We start from the raw sequence: 26,068 nt of genomic DNA on the forward strand, positions 1-26,068 counted from the left end.
TAAAGTTGCTGAAGTTGAGAAACATTAGGCTAGTGTTTAGCAATTTTTTTTTAGTTGTTTTGACATGCTGGTACTTGGGATATACTTAAATTACAGAAAGCAGGTTAGATCTAGCTTTAGGAACATATTTAGTTCAATTTTTTTTTTTTAAAAAAAAGCTTTGTTTATAAGTGGAGAGTTACCTCTAGTTTTTGAAGACTACAGGAAGCAAAGCCAAGTAATTTTTGATGCTCAGACATGCTGCTTTCTTACACTGAAAGTTATGTTTGCAAGATCTCTTTGTACTCGTCCTAATTTCTCTGTGCACAAAACACCCGGGTTTTCATAACACAGTCACAAATGGCTAACCCAATGTCCTGGGTGGATATTGTGGGTGGCTAGTTTGTTCCTCAATCTCTTAGATAAATACAGCTGCTATTTACCAGTATCTGGTGCAAAAGCATTCCCCTTACCATGTGCTCCTTAATGAGGAGAGAACCCCCATGGCTATCTCATATGCCTGCTTTTTCCCTTGTAGTACCAGCACTCCTCAGCTGGGTTTACCCTGGCTTAGCATAATGGGTGAACCCAGCTTTTATTTCACAGCAAACTTCCATGTATGCTAGGCTTAAGATTTAATTCACGTGAATTTATGGAAACAAAAAAAACAAAACATTTCCTTCCCCAGCTATTGTCAGGGCTGGCAAGCACCACTTTTAGTGGAAGGGGAAAAGATTTCAGGTCTGAACTTTGCACTTAGCAGCCAGGGGAAAAAAAAGTGAGCTGGAAAGCTTGACTGACTGTATGTTGAATCCGGCTGGTTGCAGATGTGGGTCTCCATTTTGTATAGTTCAGTGTTTCTCAACCTTGGCCACTTTAAGGCGTGTGGACTTCAACTCCCAGCTCCCAGAATTCCCCAGCCAGCATATGCTGGCTGGGGAATTCTGGGAGTTGAAGTCCACACGCCTTGAGTGGCCAAGGTTGAGAAACACTGGTATAGTTCTTTGAAGCAGTTTAGGAAAATCAAAATGGTTATTCTTCAGTTCTCTTTTTGTATGATGGGTGGTAACACAGCCAAACCTGTCTGGCCAATTACAGGTTTTTTAACTGTATTGGAGAGTTCCAGGGAATCCTGAGGTGGTAACACTAGGAAGTAAAACAATACAAAATCCTAGAGAAAGGCATTGGAAAACACCTTCTGAGTTGCCACAAAGAGAAAAAACATAGATGCGACCATGTACTCATCAAAACTTGAGCCTGGCTCCAAGGCCTCTTTTCCACGCCAAATTACAGCTCTGGGACATTTTAATTCCGTCTATAGGCACAAGTCTTAGTTGTGACTTGCATGGAGTGGGGTATGGAGATTTTCCAATTCATCCCTTGTTTCTTTAAGTCAGCAAATATTTTACTCCTCTATTCTGTACGCCCTTCAGTCAATGCCTTTAAATCCGTAAGGACAGCCAATTTCTTCACGCAGAATGCATTCCTAGCTTTTAACTGGCCCTCGCAGCATTAGAAGATTTTTCAGGTTGAATATATATCAGCTCTGGTTTCCAAGATTTATTATTTTCATTTCTAGTACAAAACATGGGCAATTACAAATATTTCACAATGGGAAAGTTATAAAAGATTTAAATTGTAGAAATATAACATCATTTGACTTTTATGCATTGTTCTCATTAACATTTGCTATACGAATGTTGCTTTAAAGCTCAATGTGTTCTTCAAACTGGAATGAAAACACTTTTTTAAAATGTTGGCATCACAGAAAATACTGAAATCTGTAACAGCTGCCAAAATTAACCAGCGTGAGCATCGAAAGTTGCAGTAAAAGGAAAACTATGCTATAGCTATTCCAAACAGCTAAAAGGTCGTTGATCTATGCTATTTTGCGTCTTCTCCGTAGCTTGAAAAGGGACACCGCCTGCGTCTACGCAGCCACCATCTTTTTCCTGAGCGATAGCAGCGCTGTTTTCTTCATTTGTAGGCAACTCTGAAGGAAGCAAAAAGTTGCCTTTAAAAACACTATTAGCACATGAATGGCACACAGTTTTAAAACTGGTCAACTGCTGCGTGAGTTTTATGAGGTGAAGAAAATCATCTCTTTACAGTTGACTTATTGAAAAAAACGGGAAATACGGCAATCATCACTAAGGGATCAAGCTGCAGGGAATACTGGATTTTTAAAAATCTGAATGTACAGATAAGCACACCCCGAGTATTACAGTTTTCCATGGCACACTGTAACCAGGTGCAATAATGACCTATCGGTCTCTGGCTGAGCTCTCAAGTTAAATCAGAATCTTGCCTTGTTTAAATAGCACAAAATGAAATGTATGAACCCACAAGCGGTTTTCTGTTTCCCAGCATCACTCCCAAGCACTTACAGAAGAGGCGCACAACTGTTTGGGCGGCCAGAGATCATACTCCCCAGGAAGGGCTCAGAGAAAGGAAAGACGTTCAGGACATCAACTACATGTGATTGAAACACAAGTAGTACTTCAACATAGTTAATCTACTTATTTATGTGTTTAGTAATTTTGCCCCTCTGCCACATTAAAAATTATTGGAGCAACGCGCCCAACCGTTGGGATGGCTGTACCGGTTGGGCAGGTCTGGTTTACAGCATGGGCAGAACCCCGATGCTTATTTTTACTGTTTGGGGCATGTGAACCCAACCCCGCTGGGCAGGGCAGAACAAGACCCCCGGCTTGGTTTGTCTCCCTGTGCTGGTAAGAACCAGAGGTGCAGCTTATGGCTGTTTAGAACCACTTGCCCTGGCCCTTAAGAATGGATCGTGGTCAGACAATAGATAGGAAAGTTTCCAACCCCCCCCCTTCCCACACTGTTGTACCTTTAAGAACATCACTTCCTGGTTTCCAAAGAAAGGACAGAGCCATTTTTTGAGCAGACTTTTGAACATGGTGTTCTCCCCTGTTTCAACCTGGCAGAGACATTTCAGGCCTCTTCCTGCATTCCTGCAATGTTTGTATTTAAACACAACCTACAATTGACCAACAGGAATCTTAAAGACTCCCAAGAACGCGGATAGAGGCCTGCATTTTTCACCACTGGCTATGCTCTCAAATATCCCCCGTAAACAGTCAGGGTGCACATTTTCAAGAGTAAAATCAGCTGAGAAGCAACAGCTTTCAGTAATAGGCTGTACCTTTAAACTGCAGCAACACAAACATGAAGAGTATGACAGTCCCCTCCAGCAACTGTTGCACCTGAGCACTACTTCCAGCATTATTTCAAATGACACTATTTGCCCTTCAACGCACACAAGCAGCTTTTGGAGGCGGGGGAGGGGGGGAGAAACCTCTCCAGAGTACATTTACAAGATTAAAAATTGTGACTTTTAGCAGGAATCGTATAATTCAAGTGCTCCAAAATTCCCCTAGTGGTTCTTTCAGTTTATACTCAGACCTCACCATCATCCTGAGATGGACTCAACAGCAATTTTGCTTGTCTCCTTTCAAGGGCTGTTTGTCTGTTCCTTTCCATTCTCTGCTGCTGCTCCTCTGTTAGCGCCGTACTTAAAGATGAACCTGACTGTTCTCTCGTGTTCTGTGTTTCAGAAAGGAAATCTGATTCCTCAGCGGATGGGTCAAGTCTACCGTTGCCCTCATCTTCACCTGTTTTAGATGGAAGAGTTCAATCAGTATCATCTAGGCAAAATCTAGAGTTAAGCTGGGTGGCTTCAAAAGAAGCACACCATGGATCATTTCACCCTTCATGTCACATCTTACTGCTAGAGCCCTCCAAATCAATACTCCCTCTTTTTGTGAAATACTTATTTTTTATTTATCATTCGATTTGTGTGGCTGCCCGTCTCATCTAGGTGGCCATACAGTAAGAAAACCTGGCTGGAAAACCTACTTATATGGCCAGTAGTACACAACGATTTATATAATTCTTGGAATTCATACTGCAGCAGAGATGTCATTCCTCTTTCCTTAAACCCCAACTCTTTCAAAAACGAATGTATGGAGCCATCGCACAGAAATCTGGTAACTAGACAGACGCTGTCGGCAGGAACCATCTTGTTAATGTGTGTGGCTACCTGGGGATGTATCGTACTGCTTACAAATACAACCAATATTTATTGCAGCCACATATTTGTCTGAAATTTATTTTCTTTCTATGCCACCTCCCAAGTTGAAAGATAACTGAATGAAGAGAGCAAAATCATGTCTTTTGTTTTACCGGTCTGAAATACTTTCCATGGTGTGCAATTGCTTGGAAGCTTGAAACTGAATTTCTTCCTAATCCCACAATTTGTATCTTACCAATTATTTTCAAAGTCAGTCAGAGATAGCTCTGAGTTTCTTACCCCAATTTCAAAGAAGTCTGATCAAATTCATCACTGTTCTAACAAGTTCCAATTTTTCTATCAAGCGTCTCTAATGACTTGATAGTTCAAGGCCTGTAATCCCAAAGTGCATTGGACCGAAGCCCATTTGGGGAGCACCTGCAAGGTTTAAGTCACCTATTTTGCCTCTTAGAGACCCCAGAATTGCAAAACAAGGACCCCAATTTTTGGCCCTGTACATTAGGGGAAGTTCCAGAGGCCACAAAAAGTGCTAGCAGGCCACATGCAGCCTCAGGCCACCCCTAGGAGAAGCTCAGAGATGCAGAAGTCCAGAAAGCCTCACTTCCATTACACAGAATGTTCAACCAAATTTAAGCAGCTCTGTCTGAAGCACAAGACGCAGTTGAGCATTCTGATCCAAAATGAAGTCCCACAAACACAAGCAAGTCTAGAGCCGAATTATGCTCTTTATGAAGAAAACTAAAACCTTCTTACCAAAATATGATGGCTGGGATTTCTGGGAACAGTGATCCCAACTTACTTGGAAAGCACCTGGTTGGGGCAGGTTATATTGGAACTGGAGTTACTGGGCAGAAAGCTGTACTATGCTCTGATTCAGCTAAACACTTATTAGCACGCAAGCGCGCGCGCGCACACACACACTTACTGTTCAGGCTTACACAATACAAACTGCTATTTGCTCAACAGTTAAGAGTTCTTCGGTGTAAACTCTTGCTTTATTTATTCATATTTCAAGTTTTGTCACCGCCCATCTCCCTCACAGAGGGACTCTGGGTGGTTTACAATAAAACTATAAATAAATACAGATTAAAATACATTAAAAACAGTACCTCTTAAATAAAAATGTAAGTATAAAATATAAAATCCAAGATGGAGATATTAAAAGTTCTTAAGTTCTTGTTAATTTTAACAGAGGAATATTAACTTCTAGTAACTAGAAAGAGACCATGTTAGACCATTAGGATACAGTATTGTTTCTCAGTTGCATATAAATGTTTTGTCAATTAAAAGAAGAAGAAGAATCTAGTGCAAATATTTTAAAGCCATACGTGCCTTCATTACTTCTGAAGTCTTCATTCAAAAGGGGTAGATCAAGTCGAATTTTCTTTAAGCATACCTAGAAATGCAAAGATAAACTATTTATTACAAGTCAAGATGCATAAGCTTCCAATTAAGTGTTGGTTCACCCCAAACTAGTTAAGTTAACACTCACCTGAACAGGTTTTTTATTTCCTAAGCTCTCTATTCTGTCGACAAACTCTTCAAACCTAAGTTGAGGGAAGAGCCGGTGAGCCCAATGCTCCATGTGCCTTATAAGCATCTTGAGGTCTGCTTCCTAAATATACAAAATACATTTGACTAGCACAGCAACAGAGATGCTCACTTGATAACATCTTAAGATTTCTAGGTAGTTATGAGCTTCAAGCATCTAGCTCAGTGTTTCTCAACTCTGGCAACTTTAAGATACGTGGACTTCAACTCCCAGAATTCCCCAGCCAGCATGGGGAGTTGGAAGTCCATGTATCTTAAAATTGCCAGAGCTGAGAAACTCTGGTCTAGCTGTTCATCACAGTCCCTGGGCATTCAAACATATGTGCATTGGGGACCTTCTACAGCCAGGGCGATTTTTGTGGGAAGGGTGATACAACCCGATTTCCCTTCTGTTCTCTTTTGCATTTTTCATTGGACCAAGCGTTGCCACCTAACCACGGCTTGCCCATTTCCTCCTGGTGTTATCAAGAGGCATTACAAAATGTGCTGAGGCGTGCTGCAGGAATCTCACAATCAGTGGCAACAGAACATCATGGGAGTGCTCCTTGTGTCAATTACCTGGCATGACTGGTGGTGAAGGCACTCCGTACCTTTAGTGGCCCACAGCAGACAGCCCTGGGTAGTTTCTTTCCTCGACAAAGAGGTCCCCTTCTCTTGAAGCTTCCGGCGCCTCAGTTCAAATATGGGGCTGGTGTATTCACTGCAGTGTCTTCATTATAATTATCACTGGGATGGATCAAGAGATGCTGGGGTGCTCTTCCAGTAGGACTGCCTTGGGAAGATGTGAATGGAAATTCCCTTCTGGCAGTGGAGATCACCCAACAGATCTCTCGGCAGGGAAAGGAAAGGCTCACAGCATTCAGTTTTGTATCGGCTCAGCAGGCTTCCTCCCGTTGGGATAACCGTCCACTTCATCCAACTCCACTTCAAAAGCAGCAGAAGAGGCAGTTGCTACAGGTGGTTTACGGGCCACACCAGGCCAGGCAGAGGCATTTTTCTCCTTTGCGCAGTCATAAAGCTGAGATCCAACCACCTCTGGAATAGCCTCCCACCTGAGACTGAGAGCCCCCTACCTCTTTAGTCTTCCAGAAGGCCATGAAGTCCCGGCCCTTCCCCCAGGCACTGGGCTAGGATGGGGCTGAGTCAGGAGGCTAATCGTCTGGTTGGTCTGGCACCCGGTGGGGGGGGTTGTTTTGCTCTTATTATCGTTTTCACTGGTTGTTGGAGCCTCCTAGGACCACCGTAAGGGACAGGTGGCCACATAAGTTCTTTAAATAAACAAACAAACAAACCTGTCCCTCGTGATTCAAGCTTATTCTGCTGCTTAACTCAAAGGGTTTGGTGACGTCTTCCGCACGGACCGCATAAAGTCGCATTCCCACCGATTGCTTCTCAAGCGTCTCATACGTCATGGGAGCCCTTTCTCAGCAGTCTTTGGGATCTACATTCCAACTTGGCTGCACACTCCGGCACAGGACCTTTCCGTGGCTCTGTCACCCCTCGCAAGTAAGCCGCCTGGGCCTTGCACCACGCAGACTTTAGGCTCCTGGCTCCGATACCGTTGCAAGGGTAGAGAATACTCTCCGCCTTTTTGGACTGGCGTTTTGAACGGAGGGGTTGCTTCAACGCCTGGCAGTTCCTCCTTCCCAAATTGGTGGCTGATGTTTGCGTTATACCCACACTGACTGTCCTCATGGGGCTTCTTTCCTCCTCACCAGAGACTTAACTGAACTGCTCGCTGCACACATCAGATGTTAGCCGCCTCTTGGCTTTCAACCTGAACTGGACAGGATCTTTGCATCAGCTGCAGCAATTATTTCTGCATTTTTAAAGGGTTTTTTTATCCCACTTTTATTATCTTTTATAAATAACTCAAAGCAGCAAACAGACCTAATACTCCTTCCTCCTCCTATTTTCCCCTTAACAACAACCCTGTGAGGTGGGTTGGGCCGAGTGTGTGTGACCGGCCCAAGGGCACCCAGCCAGCTTTCGTGCCTGTGGCAGGACTAGAACTCACAGTCTCCCAGTTTCTAGCCTGGAGCCTTAACCACTAGACCAAACTCTGTGTGTGTGTGTGTGTTTTAACAAGAGTAGTCTGAAGAAAATGCAACATTTCAAATCGCTCTGTGAGTGAGATGGGCGGCGACTAACTTCGAAATATAACTAAATAAATGAATACATCTCTTGGCCTTTCCCTGTTAGCACCACACCCCTTTCTTTGACCATTTAATGGGCTTAAAGGCACTTCTTCTTCTGTAAGGTTGATGGCCAGAAGAGCACCTCAGAAAATAACTAGTATAAATTGACACTCTGAACTTCCCACCTCTATACTGGAATGCACTTCTCCCTTTTTTGGTTTCTGTTTTTAAGACGTTAAAATCCAGACCCCTTGCTGTGTCTTGGGACTGCATATTATACCTGCAATTTCAACGTTATCTAGAATGCCTTTCATTGGAACAATTATTGTGCCTGCAGAGGTGGAGCCCCAACTGTTTACCGTAACAGCTGCAGAAGTATAGCGTCAAACAAAAATTACTTAAAACAATCCATTCTGTACAAGCAGAACAACTTCCAATAAAGCTAGCCACGCTGGCATCAAAGCCCCTAAAATTTCAGCCAGTCTCTCAGACAAACTTCCCATTTGAACATTACAAGCTTGACATACTTTACAGTGTTTCTCAACCTTGGCAACTTTAACAGGTGTGTGTTAATATATTGTTTGGCGCTGCGGGTTAAACCGCTGAGCTGTCGATCGGAAGGTCGGCGGTTCGAAACCGCGCGGCGGGGTGAGCTCCCGTTGCTCGTCCCAGCTCCTGCTCACCTAGCAGTTCGAAAACATGCAAATGTGAGTAGATCAATAGGTACCGCTTCGGTGGGAAGGTAACGGCGTTCCGTGTCGTCATGCTGGCCACATGACCCGGAAGTGTCTATGACAACGCCGGCTCCAAGGCTTAGAAACGGAGATGAGCACCGCCCCCTAGAGTGGGACACGACTGGACTTTACGTCAAGGGAAACCTTTACCTTTACCTTTTACTACAGATTAAGGTTACTATGGCAACTAATCATTTTGGCCAGGTGAAGAGGTTGAATTTAATTGTCCCCTTTTCACGTGTTAATGGTTGCATTGCCTAAGGGAGGAACTTGCCTGAACTTGTTTTAGTTTCAGTTTCCCTTCTGTGTAGGCTTGCAGAGAATATGCAGCTGAGAGAAATCTCTCCTCTCAGCAAACAGCCTTTAAATATGTTTTCTGTAAAGAAATTTATTTTATAGAAATGCCTGGTGTGTGACTTTTCTGATCTCTCCTGGGCCAAAGGCTTTCTAGCACTCTGCCAACAGTGTGGACTTCAACTCCCAGAATTCCCCAGCCAGCTGGCTGGGGGATTCTGGGAGTTGAAATCCACACCTCTTAAAGTTGCCAAGGTTGAGAAACACTGTTCTTTAGGATACGGTATGAATGCAACAACTACAAAAATCCGCAAAACCTTTCTCAACCATTTCTTACCTCATGACCTTTACCTCTGAATTTTACGTTGTCAAACAAAGTGCATAAAGCTGGTAGTCCTCGCTCTGAAACTAATCTGTAAACATTAGAAATGTCTCCAGTTACAAGGGAAAAAATCATTAATAAGTATTCCATCCAAGATCTTGAAAAAGAAAGCCAACACTTTATGTGTTTTAGTTGTTGTCCAACCAACAGGCCTTGTTGCTCTGCTTAGGTCAATTGGCACGATACAATTATATGACAGTATTAAGTATGACAACTCTTTAGACTTATCTGTTAAGACTACCAATCCCTGTTGTTCTGAGGAGTAGCCTAGTGGTTTCTGAAAATAAGTCCTCTGAGCTGGAAGGAGTTTGAGTAATTTCAACTGGAGACTTCTGTCTGGAATGCTTTGAACTGTTTTCATTTTGAAGGATTTACTTTCACATACCACTTAACCATCTTCCCAGAACAGCACAGTCTGGAGGCCCGGCATGGTTCACAGGGAAACAGAACATTTTGGAACAGACCATTCCCAGATCAACACATTTTACACAAGACTGGAAAGCAGTGTTGATGTCAGGAGTATGGATGGTGAGCAGGAGGGGGCCCCTATCCAGGGGGGAAAATGCCTGCGTAGTTCAGAGGCTTTGAACTGTCCTTCAAAGAAACTCAGAGCAGACCCGCCTTGAGTTTTGGGTTTATCTGTGTGAGTTTCCCACGCTCTTTCAGTTTGGTAGGATTCTTACCTTCTGAGCCTTCAATAAACACTAGAGACCTACGCATTGTCCCAGCATGGTACTTCGCTCTAAATTAGGACAGTTGACTTCTTTTTACAGATTATAATCTACAAGCTAGAAACCAGATATGAGGATCACAGGCATGTAGGAAAAATTCACCAAGCTAGTCAAGGCAACCACATAGCCACATGTCACGGAATGAGCAACAGTGCCTCTAATGGGCATAACAGAAGGCCGAGAGACTCCCTGAGACTCAGTGACAAAGGTGCTCCTCTGGGGCATTTCTCATAAGCTTGGAAGGGCACCAGACAGGTCAACAGAGAAGAAAATACCCAATCACCTCTGTTCCAGAATTTTGGCATCATGAAAACTATTTTCAAAGCAGCAAGCTGAGGCCTGTGTAAAAAAAAATACAATATATAGAATATACGCATATACAGAGAGTAAAAAAAAATAACTACATACCTTTGAGCATCTAGTTTAGGTATTGTTCTTTTAACAGCTCTTCTTGTGGTCACAGAGAAATCCTTGCTTTGTGGCAACTGATTTCCCTCTGGATCTGGCAAATAAAATAGAATTTTAAAACTAGGAATACAAATTATACCTACTGGATTTTAATCATGAATCATTCATATTAGGAAATACAGTATATCTAGCTAAAACATATGTACAAGCAAGAAGAGAATGCCAAAGCCAACATGCTGCTCATTATTAAAAGAACTGAGACTGTGTTAACAACAGGCAGGGCCAACTTAGTGCAAATGGGCAGAGATGATGTTGAAGTAATACATGACCTTATCTCCTTAAGCTCAAAATGTGCAGGGATGGTTACTATAACCAGGAAAGATAGAGGCATCTACTACTTGAGTAAATATTAAACTTCAGAGACATCACATGGCCAACAATAGTAGGTCCTGTCAAGTCCATTGTCTTCCCAGTTACAAGAAGTGGCTGTGAAAGCTGGACCTTGAGAGCAGTAAATGAAGAAAAATTGATGCCTTTGAAATGTGGTGCTGGAGAAAACTGTAATACCTTGGACCCCTCAAAGAACAAATAATTCAATTCTGGATGAAGTAAAACCAGACTACTAACTGAAAGCAAAACAAAGGTAAAGTTTAAATATTTTGGATGCATAATGGTAACAAAAGGGTCACTGAAAAAGCCTTTGTTTGGAAAAAATTGAAGGCAATAAAAAAGAATGCCAACAGAGGACAAGGTGGTGAGATATCCTCACTGATGACACAAGCAGGAGCTGACAATCCTGGCAAAATTATGTTCTTCAGGAGCAACCAAACAACAAAGCTATAAATGCCACTGATTCTATGGACCCCAGCATCACAGATACGTTACGATATACTGGTGTTTTATTGTTGGGCTTCTCTTAGAGATTACTATGTTTAAATACTTCAGCCAGAAGTAGAGTATGACTCCTATGTAGTCGGTCTCTGACAACTTCAAAAGTCATTTATCTATTTTTTAAAGTATTTTAAATTATGCACATGTGACATTTTTCAGTAAGGTAGAAAACGTATACCCTAGTTCAGCAGCCTTCACCAGACCTCTGCCACATGCAGCATGATGGGTATATATGTATCAAACCCAACAAACATAGTAAGGCTTATTCACAAATAAATGCATAATGTTTCAATTGCCAAGAGAGTAATTACCTCCATTGACTAAGGCATCTTTGGCTGCCCCCCCTGGAGAGTCTGGAGGTGGTAGAGGCTGAAAGGTCTCGTCCTGGGTGTGTTCATAATCAGGAAGATCAAACAAATTGCTTTCAATTGGATCGATCATCTTGCCACCAAAAGTGCTAAAAACTGAAAAGATCAAAAAAGGAGGGAAAAGATAAATAGAATAAACTCTGAAATCTTTGTAGAGCTATATGACACCTCACTTCTCAAAATTCAGCAAGATATAGACCACTACACAAGTAATCTTGTCTAGAAATCAAATACTGTACAGATTAACACTTTTATTTGGAAGCCCGTTGTTACAAAAGAAACTAAGACTGCCTTCACAAATTGCACTAAAGCTGTGTTTATTTAACCCAGTTTACTGGTTAATAACTTCATTATGAAATTATGAGATAACAACTGGTTGATTTCATAAAAACCATTAAGCATAAACCACTGCTTACTCATCACTATGAAAGGATTCACTATTACATCCAACTGTAATGTGGTTGATTTGTTTTTCACTTAGCATGTTATGCAAATACAGCCTAAGACCAAATTCACACATCCTACTTTAGACATGGTTTGTTGAAAAAAAACACAACTACCAACAAGACTAGCAGTGACTACAAGCCTGTAACACACAAAGCCAAAATCTGCTGCACAGGATTTATACAGGCAGAATACAGAACTTCATGAATCACATTGAGTTATAATTTATTCAATTTATATAGCCGCCCACCTCACATACGTGACTCTGGGCAGCTCACATAGTAAAAAATATGATATAGTAAACCATGATTTACCAGCCACAACACCTGGGTTCAGCCCACACGTTGAGTCACAATTGCAACAAGCCACATAATGGCTTAGCTGGTTGTGTGAAAGCAGGCTAAATTGTGTGGTCTACTATCTAATGAATTCAAATAATAAATAAATAAAATCTACTCTTCAAAATCAATGTTCCACCTGCACCTCTGAAGACTTGATCCAGGCAAAGAGGGGAATCTTCCACTACACACTCCCAGCAATGATTAAGGGGCATAAGCAGTATTTCATGGGCAAAGAAAGGCTTAAAAAGAAATGACCTGGCGACTCCACCAACACAACCAGGGGGCTTTCCTGGCACCATTATGGGAATGGTTTGACGCTCCTTTCCCAGAGAAGGGTTGTGTGCCCTCTCAGCCAGAGCTACAGGCCTGGGCACAGTCCCGCCCTTCTATCAACCAGACCTGTTAGTTGTTTTTCCCCCACTTTGGAGATCAGGCAAGATCAACGGCTGCGAAAAAGGGAAAGGCTCCCTCAAGTCAAGCCAGTTTAGTCTAGAGGTTAAGGCTCCAGGCTAGAAACCAGGAGACGGTGAGTTCCAGTCCTGCCTTGGGCATGGAAGCCGGCCAGGTGACCTTGGGCCAGTCCCGCTCTCTCAGCCTAACCCACCTAACAGGATGGTTGTTTTGGGGGAAATGGGAGGAGGAAGGAGTATTAGCTATGTGTGCCGCCTTGAGTTCTTTATAAAAAATGATAAAGGTAGGATAAAAATCTTTTTTAAAAAAGCCCGACCCCTGGTAACCGGGTCACCCAGGAGGTTTTCCTGAAGTAGCACAGGAGAAACGAGAGCCAGCGTGGCGTCGTGGTGACGGCGCTGGCCTAGAAATGGGAGACGGGGAGTTCTAGGCCTCCCCCAGGCATGAACGCGGCTGGGTGACTTTGGGCCAACCCTTCTCCCCCAGCCCAACCTACCTCACAGGGTTGCTGTTGTGGGGAAAAATAGGAGGAGGGAGGAGTGTTAGGTATGTTCGCCACCTTGAGTTGATCAAAAATATATAAAAGGTGGGATAACAATCTAATAATAAAAATGATGCCTCTGTATTCGAAGCTGTCCAGTTTTTCCCCCCTTTGTGTTTAGTTATTCCGTTTTCCAAATCATCATCATTACTCATCCGCTGTACTGTTTTCAGGGAGCCGCGGCGTCCACCATGTGATGCACCGTGTGAAAACCCAGCGTTTGTTAGCCTAGTGTTAAGCTTGTCGCCTCCAGCTGGGTTTCCTGGTGGCCTCCCATCCAGGTCCGACCGGGTTTCCCTTCCAAAACGAGCCACTTCGCCACAAGAAGCGCTCGACGTCCTTCCCGAAGCCTCACAGCGCCGAGGAGGGTGCTACCCATCCACCCTGCCGTGGGCAAAATATCCCCCTGCAGCACCCTCTCCGTGGTAAGGGGCCCAGACTGCCTCCTAGGGAGGGGGGCGGCCCTGCGACCTCCCGCCCCCCCGCCCCCCCGCCCGCATACCAAGTGGGCCGCCGTCGCCGCCTCCTTCTTCGCCGGCTGCACTTGCGGCGCTTGTCTTTGACCCGCCCTCCGAATTGCGCTTCCGCTTCCGGAGCTAAGCGGCGCGCGGGCGCGCAGGCGGAAGCCTCGCGTCCTCTCGCGAGAGCAGCTGCGCGCCGTAAACTTAAAAGCTAGAGGGGCCGCGCTCGCTCCTGCTGGAAGACCTCTTCAGGCCGAGAGGCCGCGCTCGTGCGAGTCCAACCCACAGCTGAACGCCTCGGCATGTCACGCTCCGTCCTAAGGCCCGGCGGGCAGGCGCTGCTTTTTCCGAAACCCTCGATACTTGTGTGTAGGCCGCGCTTCTGATTGAGGATTCGACGGCCCGTAAGCCTCCTTGGGAGGAGTGTCATTCTGCAAAGCGGGGAGGAGGAAACCACAAGGCGGCTGGTTGAGGTTGGGCGCGGGGCCTGGATCCTTGGCTGGCCTCAAAAAAAAAAAAAAAAAGTTGCGTCTTGGAAGGGAGACCACCAGGAAATCCCCAGGGTGAGGGCTGGGCTGGAAAAGGCAACCTCCATCCCGCTGCGTAGACTCGTCAGGAGGCAGGCAAGGCTGGCTTTTCTCCTAAGGGTGGTAGAGGGCAGTGCGGGGAGAGCAACGCTGGCCCACACCGCAAGCCCGCCCCTTCCAGCCAAGCGGGTCTTTCCCCCCAGCCCTCACGACCGAAGGAGGCCAAGTCCAGCCCGGCCCACTGGAGGGCGCTACCACGTGACGCGGGGAAGAGGCCCGAATAGGGACTCTGAAGCGCTCCAGCTTCACCCGGAAGTCCTCTCTCCTCTACAGGAAATGTCTCCGATCTTTATCTTCTCTCCGCCGCGATAGAACGCCGGCGGCTGACGCTCCGCCCCCTTCTTTCCGCGCACGCGCTCGATCCTCCCTCCCTCCTCCGCCCACCCACATCTTCCTGGCTCGCGCTGTTGCCGGGCGCGCATGCGCTGCTGCTGCAGCCCCGACCTCACAGGGCACTAGCGGCTTCTTCTGCCCGGTTTCCTTCCAATTTGCCGCGTGCCGGTTTCTCTGTTCCGCTTCAGCTGAGTTCCCTGCTCCTTTGTACTGGCGCTGTGATTCGTTACGGATCGCTCCCTGCTGGCTGGGGCATATGGGAGTGGTAGTTCTCTGAAGCTGGAGAGTGCAGGTTGGGTGGGCTAGGCGCAATTGTTTTCGCTACTGACCTGCGCATAACGGAGCTTGTCTCGTTCAGTCGCTTCCGACTCTTTGTGACTTCTTGGACACACCAGACATTCCTGTCGGTCGTCGCCTCCCCCAGGGACGAGTCCGTCACCTCTAGAATATCATCCATCCATCTTGCCCTTGGTCGGCCCCTCTTCCTTTTGCCCTCCACTCTCCCCAGCATCAGCATCTTCTCCAGGGTGTCCTGTCTTCTCATTATGTGGCCAAAGTACTTCAGTTTTGCCTTGAATATCGTTCCCTCAAGTGAGCAGTCTGGCTTTATTTCCTGGAGGATGGACTGGTTTGATCTTCCTGCAGTCCAAGGCACTCTCAGAATTTTCCTCCAACACCACAGTTCCAAAGCATCGATCTTCCTTCTCTCAGCCTTCCTTATGGTCCAGCTCTCGCAGCCATATGTTACTACAGGGAACACCATTGCTTTAACTATGCGGGCCTTTGTTGTCAGTGTGATGTCTCTGCTCTTAACTATTTTATCGAGATTGGTCATTGCTCTTCTCCCAAGGATTAAGTGTCTTCTGATTTCCTGACTGCAGTCAGCATCTGCAGTTATCTTTGCGCCTAGAAATACAAAGTCTTTCACTGCTTCTACATTTTCTCCCTCTATTTGCCAGTTATCAATCAAGCTGGTTGCCATAATCTTGGTTTTTTTGAGGTTTAGCTGCAAGCCAGCTTTTGCACTTTCTTCTTTCACCTTCATCATAAGGCTCCTCAGTTCCTCTTCACTTTCAGCCATCAAAGTGGTATCATCTGCATATCTGAGATGGTTAATGTTTCTTCCAGAGATTTTAACTCCAGCCTTGGATTCCTCAAGGCCAGCTTGTCGCATGATGTGTTCTGCATACAAGTTGAATAGGTAGGGTGAGAGTATACAGCCCTGCCGTACTCCTTTCCCAATCTTAAACCAGTCTGTTGTTCCGTGGTCTGTTCTTACTGTTGCTACTTGGTCGTTATACAGATTCTTCAGGAGGCATACAAGATGACTTGGTATCCCCATACCACTAAGAACTTGCCACAATTTGTTATGGTCCACACAGTCAAAGGCTTTAGAATAGTCAATAAAACAGAAATAGATGTTTTTCTGAAACTCCCTGGCTTTTTCCATTATCCAGCGGATATTGGCAATTTGGTCCCTAGGTCCCTAGTTCCTCTGCCTTTTCTAAACCCAGCTTGCGCATCTGGCAATTCTCGCTCCATGAATTGCTGAAGTCTACCTTGCAGGATCTTGAGCATTACCTTAGTGGCATGTGAAATGAGTGCCACTGTTCGACAGTTTGAACATTCTTTAGTGTTTCCTTTTTTTGGTATGGGGATATAAGTTGATTTTTTCCAATCTGATGGCCATTCTTGTGTTTTCCAAATTTGCTGGCATATAGCATGCATTACCTTGACAGCATCATCTCGCAAGATTTTGAACAGTTCAGCTGGGATGCCGTCGTCTCCTGCTGCCTTGTTATTAGCAATGCTTCTTAAGGCCCATTCAACCTCACTCTTCAGGATGTCTGGCTCTAGCTCACCGACCACACCGTCAAAGCTATCCCCGATATTGTTATCCTTCCTATACAGGACTTCTGTATATTCTTGCCACCTTTTCTTGATCTCTTCTTCTTCTGTTAGGTCCTTGCCATCTTTGTTTTTGATCATACCCATTTTGGCCTGGAATTTACCTCCGATGTTTCTAATTTTCTGGAAGAGGTCTCTTGTCCTTCCTATTCTCTTCTCTTCTTCCACTTTCGCACATTGCTTGTTTAAAAATAATTCCTTATCTCTTCTGGCTAACCTCTGGAATTTTGCATTTAATTGGGCTTATCTCCTCCTATCACTGTTGTCTTTTGCTTTCCTTCTTTCTTGGGCTACTTCTAGTGTCTCAGCAGACAGCCATTTTGCCTTCTTGGTTTTCTCTTTCTTTGGGATGCATTTTGTTGTTGCCTCCTGAACAATGTTGCGAACTTCTGTCCATAGTTCTTCTGGGACCCTATCTACTAAGTCCAGTCCCTTAAATCGATTCTTTACCTCCACTGCATATTCCTGAGGGATATTAGTGAGCTCATATCTAGCTGATCTGTGGGTCTTCCCTAATCTCTTTAGTCTGATTCTAAATTGTGCAATAGGAAGTTCCTGATCAGAACTGCAGTCAGCTCCAGGTCTTGTTTTTACTGACTGTATAGATGTCTGCCACCTTTGGCTGCAAAGGATGTAGTCAATCTGATTTCGGTGTTGTCCATCTGGTGAAGTCCATGTATAAAGCCGTCTCTTAGGTTGTTGGAAGAGAGTGTTTGTTATGCACATTTAGTTGTCTTGGCAAAATTCTATCAGCCTATGTCCTGCTTCGTTTTGTTCTCCCAGGCCATACTTACCTGTAATTCCAGGTGTCATTTGACTGCCCACCTTAGCATTCCAGTCTCCTGTGATGAAAATAACATCTCTTTTAGGCGTGTCGTCCAGTAGGTGCTGCAGATCCTCACAGAATTGCTCTACTTCAGCTTCTTCAGCATCTGTGGTTGGGGCGTCTATTTGGATCACTGTGATGTTAGATGGCTTGCCCTGAATTCAAATTGAGATCATTCTGTCATTTTTTGGATTGTATCCAAGCACTGCTTTAGCCACTTTACTATTAATTATGAAGGCTACTCCATTTCTTCTGTGGTCCTCTTGTCCACAGTAGTAGATCTGGTGGTCATTTGATGTGAAGTGGCCCATTCCAGTCCATTTCAGTTCACTGACGCCCAGAATGTCTATCTTTAATCTTGACATCTCACCAATAACCACATCCAATTTGCCCTGGCTCATAGATCTTACATTCCAGGTTCCAAGGGTGTATTGATCCTTAGAACATCAGATTCGCCGTTCACCACCAGCACCGTCGGCCGCTAGCCGTCCTTTCGGCTTTGAGCTAGCTGCGTCATCACGTCTGGGACTAGTTGAGCTCATCCTCTGTTCCTCCCCAGTAGCATTTTGACCATCTTCCGACCTGGGGGTCTCATCTTCCGATGGTATACCGACGTATCTCTGGTTGTACTGATCCATTTAGTTTTCACGGCAAGAATACTGGGGCGGGTTGCCATTACCTTCCCCAGGGATCGTATTTAGTCTGACCTCTCTGTCATGACCTTCCCGTCTTGGGTGGCCCTTCACGGTTTAGCTCATGGCATCATTGAGCTGCTCAAGCTCCAGCACCACGACAAGGTAACAATCCTTTGCTGAAGCATTCAGGAGTTACGACGGGGCTAAAAAGACGAGCAGTACTCGAGATTACGACCGCTGAGAAGCCTCCGTCACGTGACCAGCATTGGGCCACTTCGGAAGCGGCAGCCATTTTAGGCCACCGCGAGGCCTCTGCGGTCACATTACTGGTGTTCAATACCCTGGAAGCAGCGTGCGGTCAGGGCCTTTTTCCCACGGTCACGTGGGCAGGTGTGCAGACTGCTGTAAGATGAGCGCTTTGTTTTGTTTTTTATTTTCTTTTCCAATGTGGAAGTACTTTGGCTTCTCTTTAAAATAATAGAGGAAGAGCAATATTAGCAATGTTGGGAGTCTTCAGCGCGTTCCCACCTGCCCTTTTTGTGTTTTCCAGCAGCAACAGAGGAGCAAATTCGGGGCTGTTTTTTTTCGGAAAATAAATGCCATACATACTGTACAGTAGTGTGACGTCAGCAGGCCTCGCTTACTGAATCCTGACCTTGCTGGTACTATTTAGACAGGGTGGCAGTTTTGGCTGGCAATGCAGTCTTAGTGGCTGTCATTGATCTGGGAGGTTTATTTTTATTTTATTTTACTTTAATTTGTGTAGTTTTATTTTACTAGTATATTTATTTTATTGTATTTGTTTTATTGTTTATTGTTTTGCTTCCCAGCCTTCCAAAAGGGAGTGAAAACCTGGCTTTGCCACCTCACTTGGGGTGGGAGGGGGGATAGTCAACATGGGGGTGCTTGGTGCTGTGATGTGGCCCCAAGGAATTTATATTTTATATAAATGTTAAATATTTTCTACAGTTTATATTTTTACGATGTTTTTATGTTTTTAACCTCTTGTTGTTTTAATTGAATTGTAAGCTGCCCAGAGTCACTTGCGAGCTGGGCGGTGCAGAAATGTGAGAAATTAATAAATAAAAATTATTTGTTTTATTTTTATTTTACTTTAACTTTTTGAAACTTTTGAGAGCAATCTAGATTACTGTAAGTACAGTATCTAAAACAAACATGCAGTTGGCTGAATGCCCTTATCTGCACTGATAGCGCATTCAGTCATATCTGTCTTCAGGGTGAGTTTGCACGTGTTCAGGAAGTTTCTACATTTAAGTTAAGTTGCAGGTGAGATATCCAACTTTAGAATAATAAAATTTTTCAAGTTTGGTTACTGCAATACTGTACACTACTGTAAAAAAAAATCCTGTTTTTCTCAAATAGCTGAATCTAGAAAAAAATCTTCCTGATGCTTGAGTAGGGATTCCTCCCTCCCTCCCTCCATGTGTCTGCATGTGTGGAAATGATTTCTGAGAGAGAGAGAAAATGACTGTCCTGCAGATGGCAGAGGCCCAACCTGAGGATAAGATTCTGGTGAAACAATATTGCTGTATGAGTTACTGTATTGTCTGTCTGTTCTCTAAACTCCTGATCTTTAACTTTGCAAACTATTGTTACGACTTTTTATCCCTTCCTGTGAACCCTGGCTTTTCCTCACAAATGGACTGGAGTAGAGTCCAGCTTTCACAGTTCACTCTCTGCCATTGTCAAGAATCCAATTCAAGGCCTGCACATGCTGTACACTAAGGGGGAAAAAATGACCAAGACGAGTGGGTCGGGGAGCCAGTTAAGAACAAAGTTGGAGTGTAAAACAAGTATTTAATATGGTGCCATGAACCAAGAAAATTTGGGAACCTTTGCACTAGAGTACAGCAATATAAGTTGGACATTAACAGATCATGGATCCAGGTATATTCATGTTTGACATAGACTGTACCAGCCTAACCTAGTAAAGGGGATTCTGTGCAACCAAAGGCACCACATATCAATTATAGCTTATTGTCAAAATAATATTGTAACCAGAACTGCCAATAACAAGCAATAGCTGGCAAGCTTATATCATTAGGGCCAATTCTTGGGTTTGGGAGATCGAAATAAAGTGCCCTGTGATGGCGTTTTCCAGCTAGCCTGACAGCAGCAACTGTAATCTAAAGGTGGCTTACAGCTGCTATTTTAATTTCTCACATAGTACTGTATTTAATCTCAGTTTTTAAGACAATCTTGCTGATGAAAAAATACTTGCCTCCTCCCACGGAGAAGAATGGCACCTTTGCGCCACCGAGAGGAGAAATTCTTTTGTTAACTTGTATTGAAGACATCCTAATTTTAGGGATGGGCTCTCCTTAGTCAGTCCTTTCTCTCCTAGCTGTGGCTTATTTATAGTGCTTTAAAGGGGGGGAAAAATGTTTTGTAGCTTCAGATGAAAATGCAAGCTTGCTTTTTAAAAACAACTTCAAGTCAGTCTTGACTCCTGGTGACTGCAGTACCTGGACAAGTTCATTTAGCTGTCTTGGCAACACTTTCTGGAAGTGGTTTGCCATTGCTTCCTTCTATGTGGCTTATGTGCTTAAGGCAGGACTTGAACTCATGATCTGGTTTCTAGCCTGGTACCTTCAGCCGCTACAGTACACCAAATGGAACGCAAGCCAATACAGCATTTTAAATTAAATGCCTTCATGCTGAATCAAGAGCATGGCCATCAAAATCTGAGCCTGTGAGTGAGTATTTTGGATTCAAATAGATACTTTGATACAGAGGATATTAAAGATCAATACTCAGTTGAAACCAGAACTTTTCCTTTTAGGATTAATGAATAGGAAAATACTACGGAAAATTATTTCAATAAATGATTACTGCAGCAAGATTACTAGATGCACAGAGATGGAAGGATTCTTACAGGAATACTGGTGAAGGCAGATTTTGCTGAAATTGATAAATTGACTTGATTAGAGAAAAGACATTATCTACATTTATTGATGACTAGAAGCCTCTTACGGACTTTGTGTAAACATTTAAAAAAAACGTATGATTTATGGCTTTGATGATTAGACAGGATGGATTATAAAAACAACAGTAATATGATGTAACTTTAGAGAGAGGTTAAAATATATTTGTACTTACAACTGCTGTGAAGAATATCGGAAGTTACTTCCTTACATCTTTTCTATTTTTCTTCAACTTCTTTCTCTTCTTGCACTTCTTTTTCTTTTATTTCTCCCTTTGTATTAGTTTGCGTTAGTTTTTATCTTGTTTAAGTTTCAATTAAAAATATAGAAGGAAAGGAAAGGAAAGGAAAGGTACCCTTTGTGAGTTGAATTCCGGGCTCACCATAGCAGATTGGGGAAGGATGCCGGCACTGTAAGTAATTAATAGGGACAATTTTAATAAACATGATCTTATTTATTTTGGTCCTGGTACCTCCTTTAATGTCCTTCTGCTTCGGTATCCATCCTGCAAATTCTAAATTAGCCAGCAGCACAAGAATGTCTGAAAACTGTCACAGGCCTTCCTGACCAAGCCTGCCTCCACTCACCCAGAAATAACTTCGAGCCCGGGGGACCCCCAAGCAGTGGTTCTGCTCCCTCTAGGGCAGGGCTTCCCCCTCTAGAGTCAGCCCTGGGTCCACTCAAGTGTTGCAATGGACAAGCAGCAGCCCCATCCCGTTTGCTTGGATGCGCTCTTGCTCTATCGCATCCAGACCCCAAGTGTCTCCAGGTGTTTGGGGCTCAGCCCAGGGTAGGGATGTGAATAATCATAGCCAGCCCTGACACATGATAGTGCAGCCAGGAGCAGAAAGACAAGGCCAAAGTGGGCTTACCTTAGTCTTATTTCAGAACCTCAGACTCAGCCACAAGGAACATCTGCCCAGAAGTTCTAGTCCAACAATCTCTTGGTTTTTGTTGATCATCCCATCAACTTAATCATGGTCACCGACCCTTGTAAAAAGATTTAAAAAGCATGTAAAATAATGTAGTAGAGTAACAGAGGTCATCCTATACACTGCAAAGCACAAGCATTCTCTTGGATGTTAATTTGACAGGCTCTGCCATAATTTTGCAAACAAAACTTTGCACATTTAGAAAGATGAGAAAGGTGTTCCAAATAAAATAAGTTTGAAGGCCTGGGATAATTTTTTAGTAGAGAGGATACAAGGCAGAGAGGAGTGTTGATATAAGGTAAAGGAGGGCGTGAGTTCTTAATTTGATGGCACTGACACTGTATTGGCATGATTTTCCCACAGTTGGCATAATTTTTTATTTCCCTTCTAAAGCTGGTGTAAAATGGGCTAAGGCGAATGCCCTTCTGAATTTAGGAACTGCAATATAATGTAGGAATTGGGCTGGTTTTAATTTTACCAATAGTTCACATTATTTGTTTTGCCCAGCTGGAGTTAAAAACAACAGCTGATATTAAGGACGCTAACTCAGCTGGATAAGCTTGGCCAATAAGCAAAGACTTTCAGCCACCGCCTGGTCTCAGTTTTGGTGGCAGCTGCTAGCAGGAGGAGGCCAATCTTTGGTGGCCTTTAGGAAGTGCATGGTTACCAGATACAAAACAGTGCAAGTCATTCTTCATTATACTCTACAAGTCATACTGTGGGCCTCAGTAAACCAGGCTGACATATCCCAACCCCAGGAATCTCCCAAGTGTGAAAATTATACAGCGTAGAGGATGGACACATATATGCAAGATGTCCAGACAGATACAGGTTTGCACATCTAATGGGGCTTGATCTGTCAGGCTGCACATGGATATGTAACCTCTGTTCTGCAAAGCAACAGGAACTAATTAAATAAAGAAATAATCCATTTTTAAAGCCTTTGAACTACGGTGACCATATTTTTGGGGGGAAAAAATAAAGGACAATCCCGGAAATACAAAAAGGATACAGAAAAATTAATTATTTATAACTTTGCTTTACAAAGGAAAATACAAGAGCAAAACCAAGCAAAACTTCACAAAAATGCGTATTTTTTGTAAAAAAAACCCCACATATTTTTTTGTAAAAAAAACTTTACAAAAACACACGTGTAGCCACCCAGAGTCGTGTGTATGAGATGGGTGGGAGAGATACTTGATAAATGAATAAATATTCTAATAAACATACCAAAAATCAAACTGAGTATGTAAATTTATTTTTAAAAGACAATCCAATTTGCATATTTTTCACATGAATGTGAAAGAGTGTGCATTAAGCGGTACCACTTTTAAGGTAAAAGCTAAATTACCAAAATAAAGTGAGTTTTTAAAAAATAAATCTAAAGGACAGCTTTCTGAAATAAAAGACCATCCTTTATAATAAAGGACGTATAGTCACTATGCTGTACCTGTGGTAGCAGCACTCAAGCAACATTCAAAGTGTACTGAAAATGTACATACTGTATAAAACGTTGCAAAACAAGGAACGAAAACGATGACTTGATGACTTGCTAGGCCACCGTGTAGCAGCAGTCCACTTAGGAGCAGCATCTAACAGGAAAGAGATTGGAGAGAATTTTAAAAAGGGACTTGCTGCTGAAAAGAGGTTAGAGCAGTGTTTCTCAACCTTGGCACCTTCCAGCTGTGCGGACTTCAACTCCCAGAATTCCCCAGCCAGCAAAGCTGAAAGGTGCCAAGGTTGAGAAACACTGGGTTAGAGTACGTGGCCTGGGGCAATTTGGGAAGACGGTGGGGGAAGCCACGCCAAAGCCGGGCTCCGCCCCGGAGTTCATGCCACCGCTTTTAGCCTTGCCTTGGCAGGCGGGAGAGAGGAACTGGCACCAGCGGCCGTCGAGGCTCCTCAGCACCGGCCCAGAGAGATGGCCAAGGAGAGGGGCCCACGGGCCGAGCCCTGGCCGCTACCCAATGGAGCGCCCCGCACTCCCCTGCCCAATCTCAGCCCACGCGTGTCCCCTTTCCCCCGCCTACACGCCCTTCCAATGGAAGGCTCACAAAGCGGAACTAAGGCAAGTCCCAACCTCGGAAGCCCCCCGCCCCCCCGCAGCATAAAAGGGCCCAAGGCCTGGGAGGAGACAAGGCGGCCCCCTCCCCCGCCTCGGGGAAGTCCGGACCACCCGAGCCGGAGGGGGGGCGGAGGGAGGGTCGGCGAGCAGCGGAGCCCGCTCAGCCTGGCGGGCGCCAGGTCGGGGAGCGGGCGCCCCAGGGATCCGGGCTGGCTGCGCCGCCGGCCGGAAAGGGGCAGCGCAGCGAGGAGAGGGCGCCGCCGCCGCCGCCGCCTCCTCCTCCGCGGCGGCAGAGGCGGCCGGAAGCGCCGCGTCTCCGCGCTGCCCGTCGAGCCAGCCAGGAGCACATGCGCCCTGCGCGCCGCCCGGCCGGAGGGGCAGCGACCCTCCCCCGCCTCCGCCTCCCCGCGCGCAGCGCCGCCCGCCGCTTAAAGCGCCCGCCCGCCCGCCCGCCGCCGGCGCTCCGGGAGGGACGCGCGCCGCTCCTGCGCTCCGTGCCGGCCGGGCGCCGCTTGCCGCCCGCTCCCCGCCGCCATGCCCAAGAAGAAGCCGGGCCCCATCCAGCTGACCCCCGCGCCCGACGGCTCGGCCATCAACGGGACCAGCGCGGCGGAGTGAGTGGGGGCGGCGGGCGGGCTCCTCCGGCCACCGGCGCGGGCGGTTCCCGCATCCGCCGCCCGGCTGCTGCCCGGCTCCCGGCCGCCTGTTGCCGGAGCGGAGCCCGCCTGGCAGCCGCCCTGCCCGAGCGAGGCAGCCGCCGCGGTCCGGCGGGGCATCGCCCTGGCTGGGCTTTCGCCCGCCCCGGCGGCTCCCGCCCTCCCCCTCGCCCGCCCGGGCCGTCGGGGGGCGGGGGGGCCCTTGCGAAAGCGGGGCTTCGCCTTGACGAGCCGCGAGCCAGGGCAGCCCGGGTCGCCCCTGCGGGCCGGGGAGGGTCCCCGGGTGAGTCCCCGTCGCCTCGCTCCGGCCTCTCTTGGAATGTGGGGACCGCCCGGTGAGGGTGGGGGGCTGCCCCCTCCAAAGCAGGATTATTGGGACCCGCCCCGAAAAAATCCCTTTGCCGCCCGGACCCCCTTGCTCTTCCTGCCCCGCGGCTTGAACCTCGCCTTGTTTCACGGGAGCCGAACCCTTGCTCGGTACTTCTTTTCTGAACGCACAGCTTGGGAGGAAGTATTTTAGAGAAAAAATCCATTTGGGTATAGGGCAGTGTTTCTCAACCTTGGCCGCTTTAAGACGGGTGGACTAACTCCCAGAATTCCCCAGCCAGCAGCCAGCTGGCTGGGGAATTCTGGGAGTCGAAGTCCACCCATCTTAAAGAGGCCAAGGCTGAGAAACACTGGTATAGAGGCGTAAATAGGATTTCTCACAGTTGATGATGATGGGGAAACAAGGTCAAACAGACTTGCAGGGCGATTCTTGTCCTTCAGAGAGATTAGGAGCCAATATGTTGTTTCTAATCAGAGAGGTGGTTCCTCCTTTTCTGATATGCCCAGAAATAATGGATCTAAACTATCGATGTGGTGTTTTTATGTCTAGGAGATTTTTCTTTTTTGGCATCTGCTTGATTTGCTCTGAAAATGTTTTGTTTGTTTGTTTGTTTGTCATATTTTTATTACCGCCCTTCTCCCCCACTCGCGGGACCCAAATGTTGAATTGTAATTGACAGGGTTTGTATAGTCTGTGGCCAAAATAGGTTTTAGAAGTTGCAGGCTTGATGCATTTGGAGGGCAGCTGGTTGGGACACTTTGTTTTAAATGGTATCAGTGGAAGTGCATGGGGTGTAGGATGGGGGGAGAATGTGGGTTCTGGGCAGAAATGTTGGTCGTAATAAGCTTTCCTAAAAAAAAAATCCATAGGGACCCGCACCGGGTTTTATTTCTCCTTTATTTAGCCATTGTGGTATCAGAATTATTTCATTATTTTGCTTTATTTTTATGTTTTATTTATTTTATTGTAATTTCTTTGTTTGAGAGTTGTTGAGAGTTGGGCAGCATGCAAGCCTAATAAATTATTATTATTATTTGCAGCAAAGCTGGGAAAATGCCACTGAGAATTGAATAGTGGTTCTTGAGCAGTTTCTTTAGAAGCGTTTTGATAACCACACATCAG

At 45.4% G+C, this 26,068-nt stretch overlaps 2 protein-coding genes, 1 long non-coding RNA gene and 1 other non-coding gene across 5 annotated transcripts in view; 1 reads left to right on the plus strand and 3 right to left on the minus strand.

Moving 5' to 3' along the window:
- Positions 1-1,521: 1,521 nt before the first annotated feature.
- Positions 1,522-11,648, minus strand: TIPIN (TIMELESS interacting protein). Its single transcript, XM_063313869.1, has 7 exons — positions 11,477-11,648; positions 10,275-10,368; positions 9,091-9,166; positions 5,529-5,651; positions 5,369-5,432; positions 3,414-3,617; positions 1,522-1,972 (listed from the first exon to the last, which is right to left on the minus strand). Exons 1-7 carry the CDS (start codon positions 11,604-11,606, stop codon positions 1,830-1,832), a joined length of 834 nt encoding a protein of 277 aa, XP_063169939.1. The 5' UTR covers positions 11,607-11,648; the 3' UTR covers positions 1,522-1,829.
- On the minus strand, positions 3,964-4,097 carry LOC134505051 (small Cajal body-specific RNA 14). The gene has a single exon (XR_010068706.1). It is a non-coding gene; the product is annotated as a small Cajal body-specific RNA 14 (non-coding RNA).
- Positions 11,649-21,063: 9,415 nt separating the features above from the next.
- LOC134504753 (uncharacterized) lies at positions 21,064-24,212 on the minus strand. Of its 2 annotated transcripts, XR_010068672.1 has the most exons (4): positions 23,400-24,212; positions 21,838-21,955; positions 21,321-21,375; positions 21,064-21,237 (listed from the first exon to the last, which is right to left on the minus strand). It is a non-coding gene; the product is annotated as an uncharacterized LOC134504753 (long non-coding RNA). The 2 variants fall into 2 exon arrangements; XR_010068671.1 differs by having other exon boundaries at positions 21,064-21,375.
- Positions 24,213-24,446: 234 nt separating this feature from the next.
- MAP2K1 (mitogen-activated protein kinase kinase 1) overlaps positions 24,447-26,068 on the plus strand; it is a 356,791-nt gene continuing 355,169 nt past the window's right edge. Inside the window, exon 1 of the mRNA XM_063314351.1 lies at positions 24,447-24,576. Within this exon, the coding sequence (XP_063170421.1) occupies positions 24,497-24,576 (80 nt within the window). The 5' untranslated portion in view covers positions 24,447-24,496. The remainder of the gene's footprint in view (positions 24,577-26,068) is intronic.

Source organism: Candoia aspera, chromosome 13 (assembly GCF_035149785.1).
Source record: "Candoia aspera isolate rCanAsp1 chromosome 13, rCanAsp1.hap2, whole genome shotgun sequence".
In the NCBI taxonomy this organism is placed as follows: domain Eukaryota; kingdom Metazoa; phylum Chordata; class Lepidosauria; order Squamata; family Boidae; genus Candoia; species Candoia aspera.

Excerpts from the sequence above, each read along its gene's own strand:
- TIPIN (XM_063313869.1), bottom strand. The coding sequence starts at position 11,606 with ATGATCGATCCAATTGAAAGCAATTTGTTTGATCTTCCTGATTATGAA. Across the intron at positions 5,652-9,090 it reads TCAGAGGTAAAGGTCATGAG|GAAGCAGACCTCAAGATGCT; the intron begins GTAAGAAATGGT and ends TTGTATATTTAG. Across the intron at positions 3,618-5,368 it reads AGACTTCAGAAGTAATGAAG|GTGAAGATGAGGGCAACGGT; the intron begins GCACGTATGGCT and ends CATCTAAAACAG.